Genomic DNA, 15,421 nt, shown 5'->3' with positions numbered 1-15,421 from the left:
GGCAAGGTGGGCATAAGACCCAAGTCTACTAAGAGATGCCTCAGAGGGTGTGTCTAAAGCGCTGGAATCCCATCCCTCCTGGAATCAGCTGAACAAATATTTGCCCCCAAAGAGAATCAAAGCAGGAGGGAACGGCGAGGTCATCACACAAACCAACAGGAACTATTTAATCATTTATCCCCCCAGGGAGTTCATTTACAGAATGGCTTTCAAGTCTGGTTGGCCTTAGCTGGAGAGCTCTCCACCTTTACCTCCCCAACCCCACCCCAGTCATCTGACCTCTACTGACTTGACCCCTTTGTATTTTACAAGAACTAGCAGCAGGAAGAGTTAATGAAGTTGCAAAGAAATGGGAAATAAGACGGGGGAAGGGTTCCAGGGCAAACTAGGAGGTCTCTTGCTCAGAGGTAAACTGAAGTGCCACGCCCTAGGCCCAGCCTATGGATAATTTGCATTCTTGACATTCCAGAGTCCCCGGTGCAAGGCCCCTTCCACCTCAGCTCCTTCAATAGATGACTTATTTCCCAAAGCCTGCTCAATTTTCTGGGTATTCTGAGGGGACCAAATACCTCTCATAAGCCCTGCACCTCCCCTATGCAGGGACAGAAGCAAGGAAATTAGGACCCATCTCACTGTGGAAGAGCAAAAACTGCCTATAATGACCATTGGTAAAGAACCTCTCACCACTGTCTCCTCCTAATTTGGTGATGGGCAAGAGAATTCTTCCTCCCTAAGAAAGGAATGAGGCATGACTCCTGGGCCTAGAAAGTGCGTCTGGAACCAGTAACAACTACTGCTATGGAAACTTGCTGGTGCCAGTCACTGCGCACATTAGCTCCGAGATTTACAATATCCTACAAGGCAAAGAGGGCTTGCCACGTTTTTTTAGTGGAAGAAACCGAGGCTCAAGGTAAACTGGCCTGTCCAAGGTCACACAGCTGGTTAAGTGACCGGGCTGGCACTCAAGCCTAGGTCAGTCTGTTCCCGAAGTCTGTCACTGAATCTTAATGTCCCAAAGACCGGGTTCTTGCTTTGCCAGCACACAGTGCTCCATGAAGAGGCCCCAGGGCCCTGGCCGGAAAGCAACAGGCAGAACAGCTGGACCTCCCCAACCGACCCCAGGCAGCGAGGTGCAAAGTCCCCGGGCTTAATGCGTGACACAGCAAGAGCTCGGCAAACAGGCCAGCCATGCAGAAAGTTACACACTTGGGAGCAAAGGAACATAGGGGAGCAGCGCAAACACGGCCAGCCCACTGGCACAGCTTACATTGCCCTAGAATCTGACCATCCTCAGCCATCCAAGCCAGTGGGAACTTCTGCCTGGCCGTGCCCTGTTCTGAGAGGAGAGGAACATGTATGCAAACTCTGAAATAAAGGGGAACTTGAGTTGTGGGAGGGAAGCCCAGGACAGGACTGACATCCCGGGGGGAGTAAGAATGGAGGGGCTCACAGGCATTACACTCAGCAGCCCTTTCTGTGGTGAGGGGAGCACTGACTGGACTCACTTCCCACTCGCAAAGATTTGGGGCCAAATAAACACACAGGCTGTTTTCTTCCGCTGGGAAACTGGAACACAAGTATGAAAGAGCGGGGCCGTGAGGGTGACCGGAATGAAAGCTGCCTGGTCCTTCAAGATCTAGGTCATCTGTATTTGAGAACAGCTAACCTCTTGTGGTGCAAGGAGGCCGGTCACATCTCCTTAACAAACAATACCTCCAATAATCACCCGGCACAACAGCATGGAGAAGCAGGGGAGAGGCTGTTAGGGATCTCTCTGACCAGAAGCCAAGAGAAAGGGACACACAAGGGGCGTGGTCCTTACCCAGCCGCCGTTCTCCTGGATCCAAGGCTCTAGGTGGTCGTTCAGGTAAGTGGCCATCCAAGTTGCGATCCGACTCACCAATACCTGCATCTCCTTGTCTACGCTTTCCACACACAGTGCCCCACCGAAGGAGAAAAAGGCCACAATGCGACCCCAGTTCACCCCATCCCGGAAGAGTTCGTTCACTACCTGCTCAAAGCTCTGATATGCTGTCCCTGGGGTGATGTGAAGCTGGGATGTCAGGTCGCTGAATGCCCGCCGGTACCTCAGTTCAAACTCATCCCCGGCCTCCCTCAGCGCCTGCTTCACCGCTGCCATGGGGATCACTTCCCGGGCATCCAAGCTGCTGCTGTGGCCAGTGGCTCCATTCACCGCAGGGCTGTCCGCCAAGTGCCAGGATGGGTTGCCATTGATGGCACTGGGGGTCTCCATCTCTGATTCAGTCCCTTCTGGGGCCTCAGTTCTGTTCTCTTCCACATCACTAAACTGACTCCAGCTGTATCCTTTCTGGGAAAGCTTGTAGGAGAGAAAGTCAACCACCAGCTCCCGGTTGCTCTGAGACATTTTTATAATAGGGATGGGCTCGACCAGTCCATTGTCCAAAACACCTGCTCACTCACTGAGTCTGGTCTCTGCTTGGTGGTTCTCTTCTGAGATCCAAAGCCAAGATAAGGTTCTGATGGAAGAGAAAGAGCTTCAGGAAAAAAAAAAATTAATTTGCATGCCATTTACCCTACAATATCCCATTCCCCCTGGAGGTACCAGAACTGGTTTCTTTGTGGCTCTTAGGAAGGTCTGGGTCTAGCTTCCAGGAGACTTCAATGAAGTCAAATTGAAAGCACCAGTGGGCTCTTTCTGAATCATCACACAGGCTTTTTTTTTTTTTTACTCCAGCCACCCCTTTTTCTCCGAAATGCCTTCCTCAGAAAGTCACCCGCACGGGCAGTCTGCCCCCCATTCCCACCCCCGCACCACCTACATTCAAATCCGTCTCAGGCGACCGCAGGCAGGTGCAACCCCCGGAAGATCTTTTGTAACATAGGTCGGGAGAAGAGGTGGCAGCCGGGATGCCGGCAACTCAGCCGGCCTCACGGCGGCTGGCAAAAAAAGGAGCTCTGGCCGGAGGGATCATGCGACCCGGCAGGCTGGGAGCCCAGAAGGCGATACAGGAATTACGAAGCTCAGGAACCGGCCCCCTCGCTTGCTTCCTCCTCCATCGCCCGGATCGAGGGCGGCCACTCGGCAGCGGCCTCCTGCCACCCGAGAGCCCAGCCCCCTCGCTCTTGCACGCCCCTTGGCTCTCCGCCTCCTACTGGGAGCCAGGAGAACTCTCCCGGAGGTGGCTGGTGTGGGGTTTAGGTTTTTTGTTGTTGTTGTCGTTTCTATTTAAGTACCAGCCCGGGGTAAGGCTTCCGAAACCCTGAAGGTACTTCTCAATGGGGTTCAAGGTTTCGAGAAGGGACAGAAGGAGGGGGAAACTGCCTCGGATCTGCGGTCTGACTTCGGAAAGGCCATCCCCGGGCCTTTCCGGGAGGCTGACGGCCGGGGACCCCCCAGAAACACCGCCGATTTTCTTTGAATTCCCCAAAGGCCCTGGACGTAGCGGCGGTGGTGGGGGATTGCCGGGTCCTCCATTCCCCGCACGGACACAATGGCCGCCGGCGCCCTGCACAAAGAGGGGGTGAGGGTGAGGCTCCGGGCCTCTCCTCAGGTCAGGGAGAGGGCCTGAGGCCTGCTCGAACGTCTCCCCCCCACCCCCCGCCCAGCTGAGACCACGTTTTCCTGAGGACAGGCCCAAGGTGGCTTCCTGGCGCCCCCGGGAGGCCTTGGGGGCCGGGGGCTGCACGTCTCCGGAGCCCGGGGCGGGTGGGCTGCGGCCTGGTGGCTTCTCCCGCGCGCTAGGCCGGGTACCCGCCGGGCCACCGCCCCGTTGCCAGGCAACCGCTCCCCCTCAGGGGCGCCCCCTAGCCCTTTCAAGAAGGAGGGGTCTCGCCCCCGGCGGTCCGCCCCGGCGTAGCCAATCAGTAAGTCCAGTCGGCACGGAAGCGGGACGGCGAGGGCTCCCATTGGGCGCAGCGCCTGCCACGCACAGGGGAGGCGGTGCTCTCACCTGCGAGCCCCGCGAGCCGTGGGGGGCCACGTCCCCCCTTCATCGGCCAGGTAGTTTCCAGACGCGAGGGCTCTTCGTAGCCAAGTTCCGCGCTGCGGACCCGGGCCGGCCTACCTGGCTGACGGCTCGTGCTGTCTCTTCCGAACGAGCCGGCCTCAGTTTCCCCTGAAGAGACCGGGGGAACTTGCAAGCTCAGTCACTTCCGGTGCCGCGGCAGCGCGCGCGAGCCCGAGACGCAAAGGGAGTGCGCGCCTTGAGGACTGGCGTCAAGACCTGGGAGGGAGCGCCCCCTTGCGGCAGATCTGGGGAATATGGAGACGCAAAAAAAAAAAAACCCAAAAAAGTCAACGTTTATATTCACATTTCGGTGCGTTCATTTAGTCAGTGTCCTCTATCTGTGTTTATATATCTAAAAAGCGTCGCGTTATAACTAAGAACGTTGTGTCTGGGATTCCAACTCTGTCAGCTGGGGAAGTTATTCAACTGCTCTGTGCCTCAATTTCCTTAACTGTAAAATAGGTGAAAACACAACCTCCCTCACTGAGTTATTGTGAGGATTGAAAGAGTTGTTGTTTGTAAAATCTGTAGCACAGTGTGTGGTCCATAGTATATGCTGCATAAATGTATTCAACAAATGTTTATCATTTGGGTTGCTGAAGATAGAAACAAGACAAGACATGATCCCCGCTTTCATGAAGACTTAAACCCTTGAGCTGGAGACAGTAAACAACTAAGAAAATACACAAACAAGGAAATTTCAAATAGTGACTAGTGCTATGAAAGAAGTAAATCAGGTTATTGTCATAGAGTGAAGGGAGTGTGCTGCTTTAGACTGGGTACCCAGGGATGTAAACCCTGCCCTGCCAGCCCAGTGAGAGAGGGATTTGTTCAACAATTGCTTATGTGGGATGGCCAGGGGTGGCCTCTTGGAAAAGAGACCTAGACCCCAAGACTTAAAATATAAGAAAATGCTGACCCATGGTGAGAAACTAGAGAACAGCAACCTCGGTAGAGGGAACAGCTTAATGCAGAATGTTCTTCAGAACAGGAAGATGTTGACATGTTTCAGAAACTGGAGAAGCAAGTTGAGGGAGGGGAAATGTGGCATGGCAGGAGGTTGGAAAGTTGACCATAGAAGTGAGTTAGACTTGAGTCTAAACATTGAGAGGTGTTTTATGTTAATTAATTAAAAATAGGTATACAGGAACACTGAAGATTAGAAATATACAAAGGGCTCCTGGGTGGCTGAGTTGGTTAAGCAACCAACTCTTCATTTCGGCTCAGGTCATGACCTCATGGTTTGTGGGATCAAGCCCCACATCAGGCTCGGCGCTGACAGCGCAGAGCCTGCTTGGGATTCTCTCTCTCTCCCTCTGTCTCTCTCTCTCTCTCTCTCTCTCTCTCTCACTGCCCCTCCCTCTCTCTCTCTCAAAATAAATAAATAAACTAAAAAAACTCCTTTTAAAAAATAAAAATATACAGAGAGCATAGAATGAGAAAAGTAAGTCCTCTTCCCACGTCTGCTTTCCAATCCACAGTTCCCCCCACATCAATCACTTTCTTCTGTAGTCTTTCAGAGATGGTCACTGTATTCACAAGCAAATTATGTGTACAGATTTTTTACACAAATGCTAGCTTGCTATAGACACTTCTACATCTTGCTCTTCTGGCTGAGCTCTACATTTTTGGTCTGCCTCGATTTAAAAAAAAAAATTAACATTTTATTTATTTTTGAGGCAGGGAGAGACAGAGCATGAACAGGGGAGGGTCAGAGAGAGGGAGACACAGAATCTGAAACAGGCTCCAGGCTCTGAGCTGTCAACACAGAGCCCGACGTGGGGCTCGAACTCACGGACTGCGAGATCATGACCTGAGCCAAAGTCAGCCGCTTAACCGACTGAGCCACCCAGGCGCCCCTGCCTCAATTTTTAAAATTAACACACAACTTTATATAAGTACCTGCCTTAATTTACTTGCCTAATATTCTCTTTGGGTACATTTGGGTAGTTTCCATTCCTTTCTTATTACAAACAATACTATAACTCATCCATTCGTTATTTTGCGTATGTGGGAGTTTATGTTAGGTACATTCCTGGAAGTAGAATGCCAGTAAGTGAGTACACGAACTTGTTTTTGTTTTGTTATAATGGGTATTGGCAAAGTCCTCTCCCATCAGTTGTACCAGTTTGTCCTCTCCTGTCAGTGAAATATGAGAGTACCTTGTCCTCACATCCTGAACTGCAGTGTGTTGCCACTGAGATAGATAAAAACGAAGAGGCACTTTTATTTTTCTTTCTTCTTTTTATTTTTTCACCAAGAGTGAAGTCGAGCAGTTTTTCGTATTGATGAGTCTTCTTCTGGGGGGAGTTTGTTGTGGTGAATTCTCTATTCATTTCATTTGCCCTTTTTTTCAGTTGGTCTTTCCATTGAGCTTTGTCTCATTGATTTATAGGAACTTTTATCCTTTTTTTCTACATCTAAGCTGTAAATATTTTTCCAGTTTATTTATTACCATGGACAAACTTTTACTTCATATGTATTTTAATGTATCAATCTTTTCCTTTGTGGCTTCCAGGTTCTGTCATTCTTAGGAAGACTTTCTTCAATTCAATATTAGAAAAAAAAATTCTCTGTACTCATCTAGCTTTTACTTGGCTTCATATTTTATATTTCAATCCTGTGCCATCATAAAGTCACTTTGGTATATAGGCTGTGAGGCAGGAATCCACAATTTTTTTTCCCCAAATAATACCCAGTTACCCCATGACTATCATCTTTTCCCAACTCATTTGATACGTCTGTATTATCATAATCTACATTCCCAAGTGTATGGGGCCAATTTCTGAACTTTCTATTGTGTTCAATGGGAGAGTTTTAAACTGGGGCAGGATGTGATCTGCTTTCCTTTTTGAAACCTCCAGTGTCAATATGAAAATTATCATCATGGAAGTCTATGATGTGCTTTGGGGGTCCAGCAGAGGGCAGATCAACCCAGCCCAGAGACATGGGCTTTATTGAACTGGTCCTTAAAAGGAGAAAAGGATTTTGCCTGGAAGAGAAGGGAGGTAAGGGGCATTTTAGGCAGCAGGCACTGCCTGAGCAAAGGCATGGAGGTCTAACCTGAGAGTCAATGGTGTGTTCTAGAAATAAATTGGGATGGCTGAGAAGGGAGTGGTGGTAGCAGAGACTGAATGTAAATGTGTAAATGCGTGTTCAGGACACTGCATAGACACCGGAAGAGCCAGCCAGGAAAGGACGTGAAGAGATTTATATTTTGGAAAGATGGATAGAGCCTTTTGGGAAGGGAATTTTGCAATATTTACCAAAAGCCTTAAACACCAGTCTGGGAAGATCATTGAGAAATGATCTTTGATTGGAATTGAATTTAAGAAGTGAAATGCATCCAAAGATTATCCACAGAGATGTTTGTGCAAGGTTATTTATAACACCAGAAAGAAACATTAAAACTAAGAAGGGCAATAAATAGGGTGACGGTTTGCATGGGTTAAATTCCCACATTAAGATTGTTAACTGAGGTATATTTAATATAATGGGAAAAGGCTCCAAACATAACACTTAAAAATTACAAAAATTGTGATTTATAAAAATATATGTTACATGCAAGATGTAGTAGAAGGAATTATACCAGAGTTCGAAAGGTAGTTATTGTTGAGTAGTCAAATTATGGGTGATTCTCTTTTTTTTTTAAATACTTTTCTGTGTTATCTAACATGACTACATTGTTTTAATTGGAAAACACTGTTTTTTTAATTAATTTTTTAATTTTTTAAATGTTTATTTATTTTTGAGAGAGAGAGAAAAACAGAGTGCGAACAGGGGAGGGGCAGAGAGAGAGGGAGACACAGAACCCTTAGCAGGCTTCAGGCTCAGAGCTGTCGGCACACAGCTGCACGCAGGGCTTGAACCCACAAACTATGAGATCATAACCTGAGCCAAAGTCAGACACTTAAGCCACTAAGCCATCAAGGCTCCCTGGAAAACAAGTTTTTAAAAACATGTTTGCTGAGATTTAGATGATGAGGTAATGCTTGTGGTGTAATGTTAAGTGAAAAGTATACAAAATTAGGGGCTCTTGGATGGCTCAGTCAGTTGAACATCCAACTTCAGCTCAGGTCATGATCTTGCAGTTTGTGAGTTTGAGCCCCGCATGGGGCTTGCTGCTCTCAGCACAGAGTCTGCTTCAGATCTTCTGTCCCCTTCTCTCTCTGTCCCTCCCCTGGTTGTGCCCTCTCTATCTCAAAAATAAATAAAACATTGAAAAAAACTTTTTTAAAATACACAAAATTAGATATGTGATACAATCTCATCTCTAAATACCATGCATAGGAGAAAGGCTAGAAAATCAATGTGATAAAGACAAAATCCTTACACAGATGCGAAAGAGAAATGGAACAGAGTGGTCAGTAAATCTGAAAAGATGCTCAACCTCACTAGTTATCAAGGAAAATGAAAACTAAGACCTCAGTGAGACACCATTTCACACCCACCAGACTGGCAAAAATGAGAAAATCCAATAAAATCAAGTGTGGTTCCAAGAATATGGAACAATTTTGGGGGAAAAAATGGATTACTACCTAGTAGAATTGATGATGCCCAGCAATTCTATTCTTTGATATGTGCTCTAAAATAACCCTTGCACATGTACTGATTCAAGTATAAGAATATTCATAGCATCTGGAATACCTGGCTGGCTCAGTTAGAGGAGCACGTGACTCAATCACAGGGTCGTGAGTTTGAGCCCCACGTTGGGTGTAGAGATAATTTAAAAAAAAAATTTAAAAGAATATTTATAGCAGTACTACTTATAATGGCATAAATTTGGAACTACTCAAGTGTCCATTATAGCAAAATGGTTTAACAAATAGTAGTATATTTATACATAGTAATATGATACAATCAGAAAATAAGTGGATTTAGTTACATACAGCATGAAAGAATCTTAGAAACATGTTGCATGAAAAAAATTGTAAGAGAATAATGAAGTATGATTCCATTTATACATAGTTTGAAAACAGGAAAAACTAATCTACATTCTACGGAGGATTTGTGGTAGCCAGCCTCATCCAAGATGGCCCCCAAAGATCCCTCCCTCCTGGTATTCACGTCCTTGTGTAGTCCCCTCCCACAATATATCAGAGCTGTTCTATGTTACTGATGGCAAATGGCTGAGGTGATGGTATGTCACTTCCAAGACTAGGTTATCTCTTTCTCTCATCACGCACTCTGGGGGTAACCAGCTGCCATGTTGTGAGCAGCCGTACAGAGAGGCCCATGTGTGGTGAGGAACTGAAACCTTCTGCCAACAGTCATGTGAAACTCCTCCTGCCCCAGCCTCCAGGTGATTATAGCCAACAGCTTGACTACAACCTCATCTGAGACCCTGAGCCAGAACCACTCTGTTAAGCTGAATTTCTGACCCTAAGAAACTGTATAAAGATAGTATTTGTAATTTTAAGCTGCACTGTAGCTATAGATAACTAATACAGGGATATATACCTATGTGGTAAAATTATTAAAAAATGTAAAGGAATAATCACAAAATTCAAGATAGCTATTGCACATTAACAGGGGTGGGCTCAGGATGAACTGGGGAATCAGATACAATTCAAAGTTTGAAAGATAATGGAAATGTTCTTATTCAATTGAATTGTACATATATATTCAGAATTTTTTGCCTCATCTTTTATACATACATGTATTTGTACCTACTCAATATCTCATACAATCAATTTTAAAAATACTGGAAGACTGGGGCATCTGGGTGGCTCAGTCAGTTAAGTGTTTGACTCTTGATTTCTGCTCAGGTCATGATCTCATGGTTTGTGAGATAGAACCCTGCTTCATGCTGTGTGCTGGGATTCTCTCTCCCTCTCTCTCTCTCTGCCCCTCCCCTGCTTGCATGCTCTGTTTCTCTCTCAGAATAACTAAATTTTTTAACAAAATCTTAAAAAACTAGACTAAAAAAAAGACTGGAAGGAAATATATTACAAGTAAGAAAGCATTACTTTTAAAATGAGAAATTAAAATAAACATATACAAATATAAAAGTACATAAATATAAGTATGTAAGGATATAGATATGAGGATTTGCTATATTTATGAAAAGATCTCTGAAAGATACATACTCATCTTTTAACACTAATTTTTTAACTGAGGGAGAGGGATTGGTGATGGGGTGTGGTAAGAGGCATAGGGCTTTTTCACTTTTACTTCATGTATGTTTATGAACCCAGATGGATCTCACTGCAAATCTTAACTCTGGTATGTGGCCTTGGGCTGTTCATGTCACCTCTCTTGAGCCTCTGTTTTTTCCATCTGGAAATTGGATATAATTGCACCTACCTGGCAAGGTTGTTGCAAAGATTAAGTGAAGTCATGGATGTACAGCACCTTATATATACCTTCCACTCTGTCATAAGCATTTTTTTTTTTTTTTTTGTAATTTAAAAACCTATTTAAACAGAAAAGATCTCACATACTGAAGTATCTGGCCTGCGGACCAAGCCAGTGGCCACTACAAATGAAGAGGATGGAATTTCAAGGGGTTCTCTCTCTTTCCTCTTCCCAAAAGACAAAGGCCCCACTTGAGCCTGGCTACCACCGATTTTACGTGAGCTTATTGAAAAGAAACCCTTGCATCAGCGGTCATTCCCTCCCTCCCACCCCCAGGACTAGCAACCATCAATCTACCTTCTGTCTTTATGGATTTGCTTCTTCAGGAAATTTCTTATAAATGGAGTCATACCGATTTGTCCTTTTGAGTCTGGCTCCTTTTACTTGTATGTTTCAAGTTCATCTGTGTTGTAGTATGTATCAGTACAATTGATTTTGTTAAAAAATACTACTCCTTTGCATGGATTTACCACCCCTTATGGATCCATTCATCAGTTGGTGGACATTTGGGTTGTTTCCTATAGTCTGTTGTTTTTAATCACAGATTCCTAAGATCTCTATAATCCTTCCCCAAGAGGAATTACACATCAGCCATGAAGAAAAAGACCAGGAAACACCTGTAGAGCTCCCTTTGCTTGGGTGGATGGGAACTATGGAAGACAGAGTGGTGCCCCCTTCTCAGGGATCCTTTGGATGGCTGTCACCAATGGCTCACACTTGCAACTTTCTCTAGGCAAGTGTTCTTGGGTGACTGTAGCCACTCTGCCTGGAGGTATTTGAGAGTTAGTCACCACCCATAGCCAATGACTGGCTGGTGTCTATTCTCCACGAAGTAGGAGGACTCCATCAAGCTGGAAGGCAAGTACAGATTTTTGGTTTGGTGACCACTGGTTAGATGTCGGAGGGACTGACATCTAATGGCACAGAATGAAGGAGCAGATTTGGGAGGGGCAAGGGTAGAAGTTGGTTCTTTTCTTCTCTCTCACTTTCAAAAAATAAGAGTTTGAAGAGTCTGAGTAACTTTCCACCCCACTGGCTCCTCCTCCTCCTCTCTCCTTTGCAGACTTCTCTCCCCTACCATACTTCCATTATAAAAAAACAATAAATTCAAATCACACAAATAATACATGGCCACATTCTTTTCTAAAGCAAAGATAAAACCCACATTATCTATCCTTTCTGTCCACAATCCAGTTTAATTCCTTCCCTCTGAAGTTCCCACATTCGTCAGTTTGTTGTGAATTCTTTAATACCTTTCTGTCATATATACATCTGTGTTTAATTTTTTTTAATTTTTATTTATTTTTGAGGGGGGGCAAGCAGGGGAGGGGCAGAGAGGTGGGGACAGAGGACCCGAAGCAGGCTCTGTGCTAACAGCAGAGAGTCCTATGTGGGGCTCAAACTCACAAACTGCAAGATTATGACCTGAGCTATAGTTAGATGCCCAACCAACTGAGCCACCCAGGCGGCCCATACATCTGTGTTTAGAAGAGGCAATGTAGGGCAATGGTTAAGGGTTTGGCCTCTGGAGTTGGACTTCTTGTGTTCAAATTCTGGCCTGTCACATTCAAATCGTGTGACCTTAGAGAAGCTGTCTACGCTCTCTGAGCCTCAATTTCCTCAATCTATAAGGCGAAAATGAGGACATTACCTACTTCACAGAGTTATTATTAGGATGAAATAAGTTAATAAGTATAAAGTACTTCAAACAGTGCCTGGTATATGGTAAGTGCCAGGTAAGTGCTAGATGTCATTATTTATACACACCCACAGAAAAAATACAGCATTGTTTTGCATATTTTTTTAAATTCAAATTCAAGTTAATTAACATACAGTGTACTATTGGTTTCAGGAGTAAAACCCAGTGATTCATCACTTATATAGAATACCCAGTGCTCCTCCCAACAAATGCCCTCCTTAATGCCCATCACCCACTTAACCCATCCCCCCCCCACCTACCTCCCCTCTAACAACCCCTAGTTTGTTCTCTGTATTTGCATATTTTTAAAAAACATAATGGTTTCAGGGGGGCCTGGCCGGCTCAGTCTGTGGAACATGCGACTCTTGATCTTGGGTAATGAATTGAAGCTCCACGTTGGGGATAGAGTTTACTTAAAAAAATAAATGTAACAAAACCATAATGGCTTCAGAATGAATTCATATCAATCAGCAATTTGTTTTTTAACCAAAAATGTGTCTCAAAAATACTTCCCTGTCAGTCCGGATCAATCGAACTCTTTTTGAACTGATGCTTAGTAGCCCATGTTATACCCAGTTCATTAAAATGCCTTCCTACTTACGGACATTTAGGTGCTTTCCAATTTCTCACAACTACAGTGCAGTAGCCTACTAATTGATTTCCCTTTTTCCATTCCTGTTCTCCTTCCCTCTGTTTTCAGCACAGTAGCCAGAATTATCCCATTAAAAGCAGAGAGCTAACCAATGCTCAAAACCCTCCCAGGCCTCCCACCTCATTTAAAGATCAAAGTCTTCACAATAGCCCAGTTGGTCTGCCAGAATATCTCCTGACATTCTCCTCCTTGTCCAGTTGATTCAGCCACCCTGACTTCCTAGCTATTTCTAAAACACGTCTGCTATGCTCTTCCTTCAGCTATCTGGATGGCTCACTCTTCACCTTCTGCAAGTCTTTGTCCAAAGGTCCCTGAACTACCCTACTTAAAATTACAACACTCCTTCACATGGAGGCCAAAACAGTGATGGTGAAATTGTGGGTAGACTGGACCAGATGTGTCTGCCCTTTCAGCTCTAAAATGCTGCTCTGGTGATTTCAGACCTCACGGTCTGCCATTCATGAAGAATGGGAACTTGAGACTCTGTCTAGAATGTCATCAATGCAGAAGGAATGACAGGAGATGAATCCCTTGGGTCAGGCTCACCCCTTGGAACGACTTGGGAAGTTCTCACACACATCCTGACCCGAGGCACTGCCCATTCACTCACTCACCTACTGAGCACCTTCTGTCTAGTACGCCCTGGACCCAGCACAGGTCTGCTGCTCCTGCTCTCCTAATGTAAAGCGAGCTCCCTTTACCTCCACCCCAGCCTGGGCCTGGCTACTCCATGGCCCTGCAGGTCCCTAGTAGCTGGGTGATTGATGTGTCTGCTGAAAGTGGGTGGCCACAGTGTAGGCAGACCCTGTCCTTCCTTTGTCTCTGTCCAGCCCCTGCCTTCCTCCTGTCATTGTTATCTGCCCCTTGGGGCCTGGAGAGCAAATGATTTTGCATTTACCACCTCCTAATATACTACATCATTTATTTACCTTGTTTAGAGTCTATCTTCTCTAGTGGAATGTCAGGTTCCCAAGGACAGAGATTTTGTCTGTCTTTTCACTACTCTATCCTCACATTTAGTACAGTGACTGACACATGGTAGGTGCTCAATTCATGCTGTAGTAACCATGCCTCTGTACCTCTATGTGAAAGTAGATGAGTATCTCTTGGAACTAAACCTAGAAATAGAAGTCCTAGGTCACAGGGCATACATGTTTGATATGGGTAAAAAATGGTACCTTCTTGCTTAAATTAAATTTAAATTTATTTTAAATTTCAGTATTACTAGTTGAGGCCAACCAACTTTGCATGTCTTTTCTTTTCTTTTTTAATTTGAAGGTCCAACTGGCTTTATTAAGGGGTTCATGAATCTGGCAGCATCCCATCTACCAAACAGAGGGAGTGTCCCTTTGCATTATCTTTAATGGCCAATTTTGTTTCTTCTTCTAAGAACTGCCCATCTTCCTCATTTTTTTTTTTTTTTCCTGTTGAGTTTTGGTCCTTTTCTCACTGATTCATAGGAGATTTTTTTATTTATATATTGGGTTCTAATTCTTTGTACTATGTGTTGGAAATATTTCAGTCTTTCTTGTTTGTTTTCCTTTTGTCAAACAGAATTAAAAATTTTTTTTAATGTTTATTTATTATTGAGAGACAGAGGGAGATAAAGCACGAGCAGGGGAGGAACAGAGAGAGAGGGAGACACAGAATCCAAAGCAGGCTCCAGGCTCTGAGCTGTCAGCACAGAGCCAGACGCGGGGCTCAAACTCACAAACTGTGAGATCATGACCTGAGCCGAAGTCAGATGCTTAACCGACTGGGCCACCCTGGTGCCCCTATTCAATATGAATTTTAGAATCAGCGTGGCAAGTTCCATGACAAAACGTTTTATATTGGAAACTTCATCGGAATTGCCTTGAACCCTTCATATGGAAAATTAAAGCTTTACAATATTGGACCTCCCCACCCACTAACAAAGTATAACATTTTTTACTTATTTTTATAGTTATTCAACCAAGCTTTACAGGTTTTAATTTTCAGATAAAGGTCTTAGGTATCTTTTCTTAAATGCTGTAGTTTTTATTACAGCGATCTTCCCCCCTTTTCGCTGCTATTATTTTCTAACTGATTATTGATGATCTTTAGGACCAGATGTCCTTAATTCAAATTCCACCTCCTCCATTTATTGATTTTAGACACATTCACTCAACTTCCCTGAGCCTTTGTTTTCTCTTTTATAACACCAGGATGACAAAGCAAGAGACGTAAATGGAATTAAAAGGGAAGGACCAAGCAATCATAAACGGCGAGTTTAAGCCAGTAATGTCAGGGCCTGGACTTAATGAAGACTTTGAGAGACTCCTCTCCTTGGCAGAGAAGCTGAGGGCGAGTCTATGTTGTACACAGGGGACTCTATGTTAGAACGAAGAGAATTTCTATGAACATGCAAGGCACCATACACCACTATAGGGATAATAATAAATATTTTTCTTCGGTTAAAGTTTTGGGGAGGTCCAGGTGCGCGCCGTTCTGTTACCTGAAGCGACTCCTCATCTCCTCAGTTGGTACCACCTCTCCCGAATAATTTGTAGTCGAGCATTCTGGGCTTTGTAGTAATTTCCTTATTAGAGTTGTTCCACGGGGGCTCGCGCAGTTGCTTGAGACTACATTTCCCAGGAGGCTCCCGGGCCGGTTGTTTGCTTGTCCCTCATCATGACTTCCGGCGTCCCAGCGCACTGCTGGGCCAATCGGGAGGCTAAGACTGCCCATTCCTGGCACTCTGAT

The 15,421-nt window shown here is 45.0% G+C and overlaps 1 protein-coding gene across 6 annotated transcripts in view; it reads right to left on the bottom strand.

The window, feature by feature from the left end:
- The window catches only part of BCL2L1 (BCL2 like 1), a 48,045-nt gene extending 43,882 nt beyond the window's left edge, over positions 1-4,163 (bottom strand). The window contains exons 1-2 of one of the 6 annotated variants that reach the window (XM_040447398.1): positions 4,047-4,163; positions 1,823-2,516 (exon numbers count right to left, since the gene is read on the bottom strand). In XM_040447398.1, the coding sequence (XP_040303332.1) occupies positions 1,823-2,386 (564 nt within the window). In that variant the 5' untranslated portion in view covers positions 2,387-2,516; positions 4,047-4,163. Of the gene's footprint in view, positions 1-1,822; positions 2,517-2,801; positions 3,728-3,932 lie in introns of those variants that run through there. The other 5 variants (XM_040447403.1, XM_040447402.1, XM_040447401.1 and 2 more) reach the window with 5 other exon arrangements.
- Positions 4,164-15,421: the final 11,258 nt, after the last annotated feature.

This window comes from Herpailurus yagouaroundi, unplaced genomic scaffold (assembly GCF_014898765.1).
Source record: "Herpailurus yagouaroundi ecotype Mexico unplaced genomic scaffold, PumYag 196, whole genome shotgun sequence".
In the NCBI taxonomy this organism is placed as follows: Eukaryota; Metazoa; Chordata; class Mammalia; order Carnivora; family Felidae; genus Herpailurus; species Herpailurus yagouaroundi.
The sequence above is the reverse complement of the archived record's forward strand: the minus strand, read 5'-3'. Positions and strand labels throughout refer to the sequence as shown.